At 37.8% G+C, this 17,010-nt stretch overlaps 1 protein-coding gene across 1 annotated transcript in view; it reads left to right on the forward strand.

Annotated features, from left to right (window-relative positions):
- The window catches only part of LOC124787832 (vacuolar protein sorting-associated protein 13D), a 557,316-nt gene that overhangs the window by 158,534 nt on the left and 381,772 nt on the right, over window positions 1-17,010 (forward strand). Inside the window, exons 17-19 of the mRNA XM_047254770.1 lie at window positions 2,391-2,672; window positions 3,882-4,118; window positions 14,194-14,368. Of these exons, the coding sequence (XP_047110726.1) occupies window positions 2,391-2,672; window positions 3,882-4,118; window positions 14,194-14,368 (694 nt within the window). The remainder of the gene's footprint in view (window positions 1-2,390; window positions 2,673-3,881; window positions 4,119-14,193; window positions 14,369-17,010) is intronic.

Here is a 17,010-nt window from a genome sequence, read left to right on the forward strand (position 1 = left end):
AAAATGAGTACAAAGCAAAAAAGGCCACCCCCTTTAAGATGCCACCCCAAGGCATGTGCCTAGTGGGCCTATATGTAAATGCACCACTGTTAATGATGTCAAATCGGCAGCAAATTTCATCACATTTCTGCGTAATGCCACTGTGGACATGTCATATGATGGAAGGATGTGAAACCCCTCTTACCCCCACCCCACATTTCACCCCTTCTTTTAATGCCTCTTCTGTGATGGGAGATCAGAACCACGACATCCAGTGTTGAAATCACACAGGCTTTTTTTGTTTTTTTTCTTTCTTTTTTGTGGGTGGCCAAAGAAAACAATTCAGACAACACTTGGTGGCAGGGAAATGTGGAACTGTTGTACAGAACTGCAAATACCACTGTACAGATGCCACTTGTGGAGTAAGACCATCTTTCTCCAGTAACTGCATGCACTGGGTGCAATACTGGTGCATGGGGCTATCATGGAGGACCCACTAGATGCTGCTGTGGAAAATCCTGACATGACTGTCGTATCTCCTCATTGGCTACCATGTTACTATTCGCTCACATTGTTCTCTCTCCTTGCTGGAGGATCTCTTTGCAGACCATCTCCTGTGCAAGTGTGCAAAGAAGGTGTGGCAGGGGAAGTTTCCATTTGGGGTAATGTTTGGACTACAGCTCTTGTGTATCTCATCCACAGGAATTAGTGGTCCCATATTCCAGATGCATGTTGATGAGCTTGGCATTCGTTTAGTGTGCCATACTACTTCCCTTCTATCAGCAGGTGAAATGAACTTTTAAGTGAGCATGACTACAAGGACCATGCACATGCTGCATCATCTGACATTGCGGTACATAGCACCATCTATCCCATACACCAGCCAAAGCTAGCCAGCAAGTTTGCTGTACTAACCGTAATAAACATGTTTTTTCACCCGGTTCGTGTCATTCCTTTTTTGTGTTTTGCATCATCACAACCACACCAGGAAAGTGTTTCTGACCATGCATTGCAGTGTGATTTGCCATCATCTAGGTACACTGTATCTCTCTTGAAAGTATGTAACTGCTTTGCTGAAACACTGTGTATAACTTTGCTGTTACCATGTAGGGTTTGTTAATTGTTCTTGGTCTCCTTGAGAGGTGCTGGAAAAAGTGCAGCTAGCTCCATTGAGCAATGAAAAAAAATGACTCTGAGCACTATGGGACTTAACTTCTGAGGTCATCAGTCCCCTAGAACTTAGAACTACTTAAACCTAACTAACCTAAGGACATCACACACATCCATGCTCGAGGCAGGATTCGAACCTGCGACTGGAGCGGTTGCGCAGTTCCAGACTGAAGCGCCTAGAACCGCACGGCCACTTCGGCCGCCTATTGAGCAATCTATAGATTTTATGAAAAAAATATTCATATTAATTTAAAAAAAAGTCTGCATTCTTTACATACCAGCAATAAAAATAGATCAAAATTTAGATCACAATTATATACTGATCTACAAATTAGCAGCAATTTTTGAAAGTGATTGAACATGCTCATGGAAAGAAGTCCAAGAGGAAGAAACATTATAGCCTTCACAGTCTCCAGATCTAAATTTGTTGGATTACTTTTTGCAAGGCCACTTGAGAAGTGTAGTTTGAGACAAATAGCAGATGCTACTAAACTGCAACAAAAGGTATAACATACATCTTCATTAATCTGTGAAGGTTTGGAGGTAATCTAGCATGTGCATATGCATCTTTCTTGAGGAGAATGGAAGCTTGTTTTCAGGTTGGAGAGGAATGGTTCAAACTATTCATAGAAAAGTTTACTTTGCTAAAGACTATAGTTTTATTTATTTACATTTAAGAGTGTACTTTCATTTGACAGGTAGTTTTGGTTGAATTGTGTGTCTGACATGTGATATTAAGAAAAAATGAACAGACTGCACTTGTGTGAAACAGTTTAATTTTCTGTTCTTTATTTCAAGTAGGATTATGTAGAAATTCAATAACTACCATGTAGGCAACAACATTCTGAACTACTTGGCTGATTGAAACTCTGGACCAGGACTTGAACCTTGGATCTTTACTTTTCCCAGGCAAGTGCTGTACCAACAAAGCTGTCGAAGTATGACTCACGTCCCACACGCACAGTCCACTAGTATGTCATCTCCTATCTTCCAAATTTCGCAGAAGTGCTCCTGCATACCTAGCCTGACAAGCTTTCGTGGAAGAAGGGATATTGTGGAGATGTGGCATAGCCATATCCTAAGGGATTGTTTCCGGAATGTATTCTGAAGTTTTCTGCAGGCAATATTTTATACACGGAATGAAGATCACAGTGTTTATGCTTTTAAATATGCTGCATAATAATAGTAATAATAATGCATCCCTCTACTATTTATTGTCAGTATAAAATTTTGTCTTGCAGCTAACCAAGAGACGATAGTTGAACTTCTGGGCTTCATGCAAACTATCTTTCCGCAATTTAATGGAGGGAGTGGAAGAACTCGAACTGGAATTCCAGCTCCTTCTCCTGAACCCATAGAGGAAAGTGAAGGACCAAACTGGGAACCAACACGAACAGAGGTGACCTTTGACTTCCATAGGTTGAATGTGCTGCTCTTACGTGCTGTTGTAAGGGATGGAACTATTGTAGGTCGTAAAATTGCCACTGCTACAATGTCACAGGCAAAAATACTGGCTACAGTCGGTAAGTACTAATATTTATTTCATTTTTTGTCCAATAATGTAATTGAAATGACAGTAAAGAATTATTAAAATGGCCTTTAAGGTTTTTAAGTGTGTGTATTGGGAATACAGGTTTTAAATCTCGATTTGCAAATAAATGCTTTGAGTAAATTAATTTGCATTTTTTACAACATGAAATGACTAGCTTGCTGCTTATTATGTAGAGGCGGTTTGAGTGGCAGGCAGGCACATTGCAAAAAGACTGCTGATAGTATAAGGTCAGAGCTTAGCAGCTGAGGACAGCAGTGGTCGTCGTGTGTGTGTGTGTGTGTGTGTGTGTGTGTGTGTGTGTGTGTGTGTGTGTGTGTGTGTGTCCATGTCACGAAGAACTTTGTTTGATAGTGGCCACTTTTAAATGTTCTTCTTTACCACTCACACCTCCTTTATGTGGTGAGTAGCAATCTATTAATTTCATATTGTTTTATTCAGTCCCTGATTTTTCATTGTTTAATTTGCCTTTTTATTGCTCTTTATGCTCAGTATCTGATTTCTGTTATTCTTTGCATTGAGATGATCTTTGTATTTCTGGCAACTCATAAAATCTAGTATTTCATGTATGAATGAAATTTTTGAGCAGTGGATCACACACATTGCTCAGTAAAAGCAGAAGTATGTAAAATCCAGAAACTGATAGTTTTGTGTACTATCTGAAGGTAGACTGTGCAGGTGTATGGTTTTTGTATAGTAAGAGCTGTGTATTTGATTTTGATACCTAGGGACGAACTGCCCAAATATTCCATCTCAAAAATAATGACCCTTGTGTCACATCTTTTTGTAGTTACTATATTCTTTCCATTTTCTTTTCTGCTGTCAACTTTTGTTACATGTGCTCCACTTCTAGTTCACCTTACACTCCCTGCACTTTCAACTTTTCAAGTTGTCAGCTCTCATGTATTGACTTCCCACTCTGTCAGTCTTTCTCTATTTGTCTTAATCCATAGTCCTAAGGAACTTTACATCAGAGTAGTCTTGCTTCCTTGAACTCTTTCCTTTATTTTGCTACATGGAAGAACTACTTCAAAAGCCAAAGTTTGTCATCTTTTGTTCACAATTGTCTTTTTCTAGCTGATATGTTGGAGATTCTTCCACCTTTGTTTGACACTGTGATGGATGTGTTATTAAACTACTTTCATTTGTCTCTTAGCACAGTGTTTATTTGTTCATTTTACAGGGAATGATGTTGTTATTCATGGATCTCTTGGTGGACTGCAGTTGTTGGATTTGACACCAGAAGGTCATCTTCACCCACGCATCTTATCACTTGGAAAAGACCCACTTGGAGAGCGTGATTCTTTAGCAGGATTGGCTGCTGACCTCTATAGCTTTGGGCAACACCACAACCAGGTTACTGATGCACTGAGTTTTAGTGTGTGCAGACCTCTGAATCGTCACACATCACTAACAGAAGGTTTGTTCATATATATTTTGGTTTGAAATAATTGCTGTTGATTGTGTGTTACAACTTTACCACAGCTGTATATCTAGTTGGTTCCCTTGATTGCTGGACTTGTTTGTACTGATGTGACTGAAGTTGGAAAACTTGGGATGCTGGTGTTATGTGGCCTGCCCACTAACCATGTAGACCATAAAAAAACTACTTTGTCTAGCATTCTAAAAATCATTACATAGTGAATGTATATTGCCCTACCTTTTCATATGTTCTGAAATGTGTCTACTGTTGCAGTTGCTACCTGTAACTCATTGGAGGGGGGTTATGCCGTTCATAATGAAGCATGTGTCACTTCTACTGTCATTAAAGCTTGGTTATTAAAAAAAAAAAAATGTGGTGTAAACATTGTGCCAGTACTGCTCCTGTCCCAGTGGCTGCCTGTGTGCTGGCCAGAACTTGCTTACTCTATTCCGTGTACACCTTTCCATGAGCGATCAAGAAAGATTTAACAAATAATCAGTGGTTCTGGGTGGGAAGTTCATCGTGTATTGAAGTGCACCTGTCTAAGAAGTATCTTAATGAAATAATTGATTCAGTGATGGTGAGAGTGCCTAATATCGTGAGGTGCATTGAGAGGGCCATATTTTATGGTAATTTTTGGCTGCACGATCGTTGCCATAAACATTGCTGCAATTTTGCCGTATAGCTGGACAGTACTGCTGTTGGTAGCTGTTGCAGGTAATTGCCAAAGGATTGCTGGTGTTATCCACTGAAGGTGGAGAATATTTCGTATTGCAGAGCACTATCTACCTCCGTCTCTGTCTGTAAATGTTTCCCTCTTGCTCTAACCTTTGTTTCCTGTGCATGTGTACATATAGCCATGTATTTTGTAGTTGTATGTTGTGTACAGCAATGTAGAAGTGGAAAAATGAGAGAACTATGAGTTTTATAAATGCAATTCATCTATGTGCTGAGCTATGGGATGTCAAAATTAACCCGGCGTGAGTGAGGTTGGGTATGTTATACCTGAGGTGTTTTGAAGTGCTGATTATTGAAAGTCATTGTTGCCACACAAATCTTGCTGTCACAGTAGCTGGAGGTTAGGGAGGGATAGGAAAGATGCAGTGTTGAATTTATTGTTGCACCAGCATCGGAGGGAGATACATGTGTGCAAAGGTGGCTTGTGTACGTCACACCCGATCTCGTAGTCAGTGTTACATTTTTAAGCTATCAGCAAGTTTGTGAGATATATAGTTATTTACAGTATTCTTTGACTTATTTTTAGATTTTATATTTCTCAAGAAGTCTTATGAAGAAAATAAACATGGGCTACAAGAACTACTAGGAGTAGTTTCAGAAAACTGTTCAAATGCTAGTTCCTGTGACTCTGAGAGTGAAGAAGAGATTGACAGAGTTTTACAAAGAAGTGAAAAAAGTGATTCGGAGCTAGAGGGTATTTTGTATGAGTTGGAAGAGCCAAAATCTGTGTTATTGGCTCAGTCAGGCACCTGAGGTATGTGGGATTTTTTATACTTCCAAAGATGGTACAAAATGGATGAAGTATTGTCCTATATTCGTTTAGAGAATATTATTACCAATTATGCAGGTGTAAAAGGTGCTGCAAAATGTGTCAAAATGGAGACTGAATGTTGGACTCTTTTTTATAACAAACAGTATGTTGAATACATCTAAAAAGAAAGATGATGAAACTTACCAAACAAAAGCGCTGGCAGGTCGATAGACACACAAACAAACACAAACATACACACAAAATTCTAGCTTTCGCAACCAATGGTTGCCTCGTCAGGAAAGAGGGAAGGAGAAGGAAAGACAAAAGGATATGGGTTTTAAGGGAGAGGGTAAGGAGTCATTCCAATCCCGGGAGCGGAAAGACTTACCTTAGGGGGAAAAAAGGACAGGTATACACTCGCGCACACACACACATATCCATCCACACATACACAGACACAAGCAGACATTTGTAAAATGTCCTTACCCTCTCCCTTAAAACCCATATCCTTTTGTCTTTCCTTCTCCTTCCCTCTTTCCTGACGAGGCAACCATTGGTTGCGAAAGCTAGAATTTTGTGTGTATGTTTGTGTTTGTTTGTGTGTCTATCGACCTGCCAGCGCTTTTGTTTGGTAAGTTTCATCATCTTTCTTTTTAGATATATTTTTCCCACGTGGAATGTTTCCCTCTATTATATTCATAGTATGTTGAATACTATACTTAGACATACAAACAATCAAATAAGGAATATCAGGGGAAAATCCAGAAAATAAAGAGCAGTACCACATGAACAATGCAACTTTGGAGGATTTGAAGGCATTTATGGGACTTTTGTATATAGCGGGCCTAAACTGCTCAAATAGACAAAACTTGAACTATTTGTGGCATACAGGTGGCACTGGAGTTGCAATCTTTCAGACTACAAAATCACTGCTGAGGTTTTGCTTTCTCAAAAATTATTTGAGATTCTATGATAAGAACACTTGGGATGAAAGGAAAAAGACTGACAGTCTGGCTGCTATAATAGATATTTTTGATAATTTTGCAGAAAATATTAAACAACACTGTATGCTGTTTGAGAACCTTAATATTGATGAGATGCTGTTGTCTTTCTGAGGGAGATGTCCTTTCCGTGTATACATGACAGACCAACCAGCCAAATACGGCATAAAAATATATGCTCTTGTAAATGTAAAGACATTCTATATCCTCAAACTGGAAGTATACTCAGGAAAACGACTACCAGGGCCTTACCAGCTTAGTAATAAAGTATATGATATTGTAAACCATTTTTGAATTTGAATTTGATGTTCAATAATTGGCTTACTAGTTACCCCCTTATCATCCATCTCTTGAAAGAACATTCATTGACTTCTGCTGGTACAGCCCATAAAAACAAGACAAGTGTACGTGAGATTTTCAAAAAAGGAATTGAAGTATGTAGTTCTCGATTTGGATTCCAGAATGATGTTATATTGGTGTCCTACATACCTTAAAAAAAAGTTGAGCTGATTATGTCAGCATTACACCATGATAAGAACATAGGCCAATCAACAGGTGATAAAAGAAAACCAGAAATGATCACTTATTACAATGCAACTTAAGCTGGTGTCGATGTCACAAATGAACTGAGTGCCACTTATGATGTTGCCTGCAACAGCTAACGTTGGCCTGACAATTTTTTATGGTATACTCAATATGGCTGCCATAAATGCCATCACAGTCTACAGAGAAAATAACAAAGGTGACAAAACACGCATGAAGTGCTGAGATTTCATTTGTAATTTAGAGTTGAATCTGATAAATGACAGTCTTTGCATTAGGCAAGAAAATGTAGGTCTTCCAAGAGAAATTCGAAAAAGGATTGCTGATCAACTGGGAGAAACTTCATCACCAGTTCCAAAAAAAACTGACTGGTAGATATGTCAGGTGTGGTGAGACCAGAAAAACAAAACATTGTTGTTCGAAGTGTGAGTAGTCAATATGTACGGAGGAAGCGATTTTTACGTGCGAAGAATGTGCTGATTGGTAGGTGTAATTTTGGTGCTGAGCTAATTGATCTCGTAAGACCTTTTATTTTCTTTTTCTGTTTTATAATTAGAAGATAATATCATTATGTTAATTAATCAAAGAATCTGTAATTTGTAATTCTTCAAGCTTCCCTAGTCGCATCTGGCGCTTTGTTCGTGGTGTGCGCCGACCAATAGCAACGGCTGTAGCATTTTCTTCTAGCCACGGCTGTTTCAAATGCTGTGCACGTACTTTTTGGTTATTATCCGTTGTCAGTATAGCTGGATTAAGTTCTGAATGGCGTCATTTGAGCCCTTCTGTGAATTAGGACGTTCCGTTACCATGCTGTGTCGTGTTAGGCGTTCCATCCGAATTCTTGTCCCCGACCCAGGATTGGCTGCAGCATCATTTTCAGGCCAATTGTGTTCAAATCATTGCTCAAGACTTGGAAGATCATCCTCAGATACTTTGTATGTTGTCTGAGGTGCCATTTCATGTACATCCTTAGTTACATGTACTCGGCTGTCATCTCTAATTCTATCCTTATACTTGTGTCCCTTGGGGTCTGGATGTTGTGTACATTGCGTCTTCAGAAGATAGAGTGCTGGGTTCCAAGGCCACCTGCTCTACCACACTGATGAAGGCCGCAACAGGAATATTTCTGGGGGTAATTGCAAAATTGAGACCCTTGCTCAATACTTTCAAGGTGGTCGCGTCCAGTTCTTTCTCACTCAGGTTGACGACAGTGCGAGCGTCCTCGTTCAGCTGTGCTTTTTGTTAAGACGTTCAAACTTGACTATTTGTCAACACGCCGATTTCTTTCTTGTGCACTCAGCTAGGGTCCAGAAGGTGCCATCAACTCGGTCCCAGTCTTGTCGGGTTAGAGAATTTGCTATAAAAATGTGTAGAGCCAGCAACTCTCTGGACATCACATCAGTTCGGTGGCACATGTTACGTACTCTCTCCCTGACCAATGCTAAGCTCGCTCAATGTTCAATTCTGTTGGCTGCTCTCGAATTTATGTGATGTTTGATTCTGCAAATACTGGAACCACGTCATCTTCTCGGCATCACAGCAGGAAACAGAGAGAACTGAGCAGTCTGCTCTTCCTTTGTCGAAGCTTGTCTAGCTTTCTAATATTTAAATACGTTTGCTCACCATAGGGACTTCTAATGTAATTCTTCAAGCTTTCCCAGCGAGGTGTTGTCATGTTGATCAATCAGGTTTCTGCCAGTTATTCACGTCTTTTCTGCACAATATTTAAACTGCGTGACTCGCAGTCTTCTTCAGGTGCTGTCTGATACTGATTGCAGTGTGGAACGAGTCCGGTATTTATGCCTATGTTGTGCTAGGCGTTCCCTCTGCCGTCTACACTGTGTCTGGTGCTCTGTTCATGGTGTGCATTGACCAATAGCAACAACTGTAGCACCTCATCTGTGATTTTGTTCGAATTTTGTACAAAAAAAAAAAATATGTTAAACTTCTGAAACTTGTACTTTTCTGAGGAAATATAGGCACCTCATTATTTCTCCCAAAAAAGGTTTTATATCTTAAACATAGTATTTTACTTACTCATCTTGTTTAATAGACACCATTATTAATATCCCAAGTAAAAAATACTTAATACACGATTGTAGTATCAAAAATCAGTCATCAGGGTTTTGGGTATCTCATAGCCACCTCATAGCTTGTGTAACAATTTCTCACCTCATTCATGCCAGGTTAATGTATAAAAAGATCACAGTCTGAAAAAAATCAGTTGGATCAGCTGGGACTCACACTTGATGAGGCATACAAAAGATTGTGAAGTCTTCGAACCTGTGCCAAATGCGAGACAAAGAAGTTGCATAGGAGACGTGGAAGCAGTTGGCATTTGATGCCATTAGTTTCATACTGTCTCGAGACATATCTGAAGTGGGAACTGATAGTGTAAACAGTTGTCTGCTGGTAACAAAAATAAAATAAAAATAATAATAATTGTATTGTTATTTCAAACATCCCTTAATGAAATCTTCTGGTCCTTCTATCAAAGCATTGCATACTTCTGGTACCATGAAGCTTATTGATGAATAGTGAACTTAAAAATTGTTGAACATGTTACTCAGAAATTAAATATATTTTCATTTGATATCAATAAGAGCTGCAGAATTACTCATGGATTCCATTTCTGTATTCTTTTAGTTGAGACAAATCTCCATTGCATTTTATTAAATTGATCAATTACTAAAACCAAGGAATTAGAGATGGGCTAAGTAATACTTTTTACAGAACCATTCCTTGAAGACAATTCTTCTTGTTGAACTAGTTTGAAGAAACAGTTCAAGTGAACTGTATAGGTCTTTTTTTCACCTTAAAGTACCAATAAATAAGTACAAAGAAGGGCAGCTTGTTTTGTATTATCACGAAATAGGGGAGTTAAGGTCACAGACATCCTACTTCAATTGGAGTGGCAGTCATTAAAACAAAGGCGTTTTTCATTGCGATGGGATCTTCTCATGAAATTTCAATCGCCAGTTTTCTCCTCCGATTGTGAAAACATTCTGTTGGCACCCACCTACATAGGGAGAAATGATCATCATGATAAAATAAGAGAAATCAGGGCTCGTGCAGAAAAATGTAAGTGCACGTTTTTCTCACGTGCTGTTAGAGAGTGGAACGGTAGAGAGACAGCTTGAACCCTCCGCCAGGCACTTTATTGTGAGTAGCGGAGTAGCCACGTAGATGTAGATGTAGATAAGACCACTTAGAAAAAAACCTGATGCTAATCAATTAGAAAGCAAAATTTTACTGCCTACAAAAATTTAATGGCCTTTTTTTCCAACTGCAAACGATGGAAAATCCAAGATAGAATGTTACAGTATCATGGAAAGAGTAGTTGCGGCTCACCATATAGCAGAGATACTGAGTCACAGATAGACACAACGAAAAGACTGCCAGATCACACACACACACACACACACACACACACACACACACACAGGATCACAGTGTCAGTCTGGTCTCAGCAGCCCCAGAGACTGTAGTCATGTGTGTGTGAGTTGCATGTGTGTGTGCGTTTTGTCTATTTCCGACAAAAGCCTTATTGGCCAAAAGCTCACTTTCTGACCGTCTTTTTGTTCTCTGGACTGTAGGAATCACTATAGATCAAATTATTCCAATTGTTACCAAGATCTTTTATCTGCTTCCAGCCCTTTTTGATACCTGATAGTCTGGAAAAAGGAATTACTTATTCTTATTTCACAAAATTTTTTTCTTATGATGGGAAAGAAATATTTAAAAACAAAGATGATGTAACTTACCAAAAGAAAGCGTTGGCATGTTGATAGACAGACAAACAAACACAAACACACACACAAAATTCAAGCTTTCGCAACCAACGGTTGCTTTGGCCTTCACAAATGTCTGCTTGTGTCTGTATATGTGCGGATGGATATGTGTGTGTGTGTGTGTGTGTGTGTGTGTGTGTGTGCGTGTGCGAGCGCGAGTGTATACCTGTCCTTTTTTCCCCCTAAGGTAAGTCTTGCCGCTCCCGGGATTGGAATGACTCCTTACCTTCTCCCTTAAAACCCACATCCTTTCGTCTTTCCCTCTCCTTCCCTCTTTCCTGATGAAGCAACTGTTGGTTGCGAAAGCTTGAATTTTGTGTGTGTGTGTGTGTGTGTGTGTGTGTGTGTGTGTGTGTGTCTATCAACATGCCAACACTTTTGTTTAAAAAAAATAAAAAAAAAAATCTATGCTCGAAGTGCAAACAAATATTTATTCAAAATAATGTTACATTTACATTACTTTCTCGTAGTGAAATATTTACAAGCCATTATATCGTACAAATTATTTTAGACATATTGTTTGTTAGCAACCTATTTCTTTTCTCAGTCATTACTTGACCAGCTTTTGAAAAATGTGTCTGCAAGAACTGAGCTAGCTGGCATGGACAATTTTTGCAAGTGAGGATACATTACTTTTCTCGTTCCCACCAAAGTAACAGGTCAGACAGCCTGTGTAAAATTAGTTCAGCTAAGTATTTATCTGTTTTTACAATACTAATGACTTTTTGGTTTTGTTGTGGCATTAAAACCACTGCTTCTCAATCGAATTTCACCCAAATCTTTGATGAAGTTTAGTGCACTGAGGGCTTAGGAAACTTGAGTGTGATGTATAGTGCTGAGGTCTGAAGCATGGTTCACCAGCCAATACGGAAGATGAATCAGAGTAGGTTGTTGAGTCAGATGTTTCTTAAGTGTCTCCCTAAATTTCCAAATGAACCTCCAACTGCATGAAGATGCGTTTTGTGGTATTACTTTCTTTTTAATTGAAATGGTACAAACTATTGCTAGTTCGTCTTGAAGGCATTGTATGTAGCTTTGACTGCAAAACAGCACTGCAGAATTAAAAATTATGCATTTCTATATAACAAAAGTGAAAAGTACGATGTACTGCAACTGATGTATAGAAAATGGCATGGAATTGAAAAAAACCCTTATCTTGCAATACTGGTACAGTCTGAAAATGTAAATAGCAAGGCATGGCTTTGTGATTCGGGCTCAAGGAATGAAAGGAACTGTAAAGCACACTTGATCACTTGCCTGATTGTGTGTTAACTGTTCCTGTATACTCAGTTCCTATGTATTGCATACTTAAGGCTACCATACGTCCAGGTTTCCCCTGATTTGTCCTAGTTTTGAGGGTGTCCAGGCAAGTCCTAAGTCCTGGGTGTTTTTATACTATTGTCCGGGGTAAACCTGCATGTTTTCTTGTGCCTGAGTGCATTTTTTTTTTCAAATATAGAGTCTTTGTTCATGTGATTTTAATTATTTTTTTGTCCGTCATAATATTTAATGTCTGAAACTCCTGTGCTGTTGGTTAATGAATAAGAGACAAAATAATGTATTAATTGGCTCTGCAATGATGTCAAAAATGTATTTTCATTACAAAATGTATGTTTTTTGGATGGTAATTATCATAAAAACATTTGAAATGTAAATTCTTGTTATACTATGGCCAAAATAATGCAGATGAAGATTTAAACATAAGAAGGAATTGTAAATAAAACAAAATTCAAACAAAATCAGGAATAGAAATGAATTTGTTACCTTGGATGAAAATATAAGATAGTAAAATGGAAGAAATCAAATTGATGTTAATGTATAAAAATAATTATAATCACACCCACAAAGACTCCAATGAAAAAAGAATGGGTAGGTGGAAAAAATGAGAGCAAATGAAGCAGTCAGTACCAAGATTTAAATGACTCTGCAAAGTACTGCAATGACAAAATTAATTGAAACCAGTTAACTGAAAGGAAATAATGACCAAAGTTACTTCACTAAAGATTTAAAAATAAAAAAAATTCTAGACACCTCTGCAAAGAGTAATTGTCTAAAGGAAGACATAGAGTGATTATCATTTCAAATGCAGTAAATTATTTTTCAAAGTGGAAAACAATAATACAATATGTTCCCGTAGGTTCTTTTTCTAGGACCTATTCTGTTGTTTGTTTTATTTGTATGATGTACTGAGGGCCACTCCAAGCCTTGTTTTTGTCTAATGTGATGTTCCGTTGAATGAAAAGAAAATACTTTTGAGAAAACTATGAATATTACAAAGAGATAAAATGGCTGGCCAGTTTGTACCTTCTGGAAGTGAAACTCCAGTGCTGCTGTTAGTCATATTTAAAAGTGAAAAAACTATTTTTGGCTTTCAAAACTATTAGTTCCATCCACAGGGAGGAAAGAGAAGGGGGATTGGTTGGGGAAGATGAGAAAACCCAGGTGTTGCGAGGCCGAAGGATGTGATGTTCAGAAAGCTGCTTTCTATTGTTATGTTCACCAATGCTAATCATCCCCTCTATATTATATTAGTGACCACTGATTCACTGTCGTGCACAATGTTCCTCCACTGTTAATAGTAAATGATGTGGTGTTTTGATAGTATTTTGATTAAAAGAATATCTGATTAATAACATGTTCCAGCATGTGAAGTGTACTTATGGAACCATTGCATTGTGATCATATTTGTGGGGAGGATTCTGCTCTTTTGTTACTTTGTATGAAAGTTTCAAAGACTGAAATTTCAGTCATGCTCTTAACTGCTTTCATGAACATTGAGGACTAATTGTATCATTGTGGTGATGTACCTGTTCATATTATGAGATACTTGAGGATGGTTTCTTGACAGCAGTATGCCAGTGATGATCTTCTCTAAATGTAATTGGTCATTTATTGGATGTTTTGGAATTTTACTTCACATTGAGTGTTTGGAAGCACCTTAAGCATTAGAGCTCGACTTGAAAATCAGGGCACCAATTAGCAGTATATTTTTTACAGTCCTGTATGTATCCGTAAGAATGTTTAACTGTCTGTATGTGATCTTCTGAAACTCACCTACTATATCTAAATGATGCTAATTTCAAACTTTTTGAAACATTGTATTTTCAAGAATTGGTTTTTTTTTTTTTTGATACATGAGAAATCTTCATATATGTGTGAAATACAGAAGTACAGTAACAGTATATGTGGCACATAACATAATTAGCTGTCTACACCATTAAATGTAAAATGTTTTGATGTTCATATAGGTTTGAAATGGCCAGAAATAAAGATCCGTATGGCGTCTGTATGGTATACACACTCACCTCAAATTGTGGCAGAATTGCAGTGTTGTGTTGCAGAGTTTCAGCAGTATCTCACAAATTTGGCTCGATCTATAAAATCAGCTGCTACAGAAATGGCAATAGGGCTGGTTCAAGCTCGGTAAGTCAACATGCTTGCAGCAGTAAACAGTCAGAACATTCATTGATGATGTATATTGTAAGATACTTCTCAGTCAGGCTGTCCAAGAGATAAACTAGACTGTATAAGAGATGAACTAGACTGTATGTAGTAATTTCCCTTTATCTTCAACATTTGTTATTACACCATTACGGGTAATGGAAATTAAAATCAGTCCACTCGATGATTGTCACAGTGGCACTATTGCCATGAGCATAATAGATCTTTAGAACAGAAAAAACAGTCTTGGTTTTGCACAAAATAAGTTCATTTAATCTTTACAGGCATCATGTTCCGCCCGTTGTAGGCATCATGAGACCATTTGGAGAAATTACAAACTGTATTGCTATTAAAGGCAACAATAAATGAATGACTTAAAAATAAAAAGATGAAGACATAACCCCAATTGGACTGTGGGCACAAGGTCACATTTGTGTTTCCGGGGTGGTGACATATTAATTTCAACTCATAAAATATTGCACCATAACTGTCTTACTGATAAACATTCTTGCTAATCATAACAAGATGTTGAACGTAATTAATAGTCCCATAGAACTGGTAGGAACAACCAGGTGTCCACTGTTGATGCTTCATTACATCAGCTAGAAACAACATGAAAAAAGGTAATGGCAGTAAGAAAAAGGAAGCTACTAAATTGTGCAAAGGGTACCTAACTTAGGCAAATAGGCATAGTCAGTGTACAGAAAAAACTCAAGAGTGCAAAATAAACCCCTATAATGACTCAGCTAATCCACCTTTGGCAAATGACTGGGCATTAGTAAGAATGAAGAAACAGCAAAAATTTTTAATAAAAATATGAAGCAACGAAGTGAGAAGCAATGCTAAATTGGAAAACTAACTGTAATGATGATAACTTACCCATGAAGAAACCATCCCATGAACGCAAATATTGTCTGTTTACAATACAGTGAGCATGCGCTGTCATGCTGACAACTAGACTGCCAAACAAGTGTCAAGGCCCAGTGGAGACATAGTGAGGAAAGGCTCACAAGATAGTGCATTGAAACATAATTGATGGCTCAGGCTTAAATAAAAATGATCAAAAAGTAATATAAGTGGCAACCATCATTTAAAGATACAAATCATATTATCAAAAACTGTTGGCTGTTTTCAAAACACTTGTTCATTTATTAGATTTGTAATGGGAAACAGTTAATTACCTGCCTACAAGACACTTGTCTGCCCAACCCAAAAATTGTTCTCTACTCTCCCCAGATATAAAAAACCTGTACGGAAGTGTAAATTCTTGATTGCAAAAAGAGTCCTTAATAGAGAAAGTTTACGAGATCACTGGCCTTCTGGAAATATTAATTTCCCATAATCACTTTTCTTTTAACAGTTTCTTTTACAAACAAGGAGACAGCTTCACAATTGGCAGTTGCCTCTCTGATTTCCTGGCTGATTCATTTGTCAATCTTTTTGGACCTGAATATATTAAATGAAAATGCTCTATTGGTGAAAAACTGATCTTGTACAAGAGATATGTGGATGATGTTTTGATGATTGCACTTGCAAAGAGACTGGGTCATTGATTGAAGAGTTCAGTCAGTGTTACCCTAAGTTAATCTTCATTTATGCAATAATGGACCAAGATGGGATCTTAAATTATCTTGACCACTCTCAACAGTTGAATGACAGTAAAATCACCTTCAATATTTTTGAAAGCCTTCTACTAGTTTTTCAACAGTGCACTCCTCTTCCAATCATACAAGGAGCTATAAACACAGCTATTTTAGAGCTGCGGTAACATGAATGTGTGAACTCCCTCTCTCTGATGGCAATATCAACAAAGAGTTAGACAATCTGTCCTTTGTAGCACATAAAAATGGTTAAAGCCTTTCACTGATGAACTGTTTATATGACGAGTGGAAAAGCGATGTAGTCTCCACTATTATTCACTTACATCCACAGTGTGCGAAAGTACACTTGTGGCTATTCCATTTCATGGGTCATTTTCATACAACTTGGTTAAACTATTTTGGTATACTAATGTTAAAGATTTTTTTGAAGGGCTCTCCCATGCAATAAATGCTCCTTCATATCTACTGACAGAAAAGGTCAAGTGAAAAAATTTCCTTCTTTGCCCAACACCTCAGATCTTGTGGTCATCGACCCCCATATTTAGAAAACATTAAAACCCTTCTTGTGGCCAACAAAGGTAAGAAACTGAGTTTATTGGAAGAGTTCGAAATTTCTAAGCATATCTTTTTAAAACTTTTGAATTTTAAAAGAACAAGACTTTTCTAAACATCAAACATTTTTTGATATTAAGATGCATATCTTTAAATGATGGTTGCCACTTATATTACTTATTGATTATTTTTATTTAATCACTAGCCAACAATTAATTATGTTTCAATGCACCATCCTGTGAGCCTTTCCTCACTATGTCTCCACTGGACCTTGACACTTGCTCTGGCAGTCTAGTTGCCAGCAAGACAGCAGGTGCTCACAGCATTGTGAACAGACCATATTTGTGTTTGTGGGGTGGTTTCTTTGTGTGTAAGTTATCATCGTTTCAGTTAATTTTCTGGTTTAGCATTGCTTAATACTTTTACTAAAAATTTTAGCTATAAATTTTAGCTATTTCTCTATTATTAGAA

Source organism: Schistocerca piceifrons, chromosome 3 (assembly GCF_021461385.2).
Source record: "Schistocerca piceifrons isolate TAMUIC-IGC-003096 chromosome 3, iqSchPice1.1, whole genome shotgun sequence".
Lineage (NCBI taxonomy): Eukaryota > Metazoa > Arthropoda > Insecta > Orthoptera > Acrididae > Schistocerca > Schistocerca piceifrons.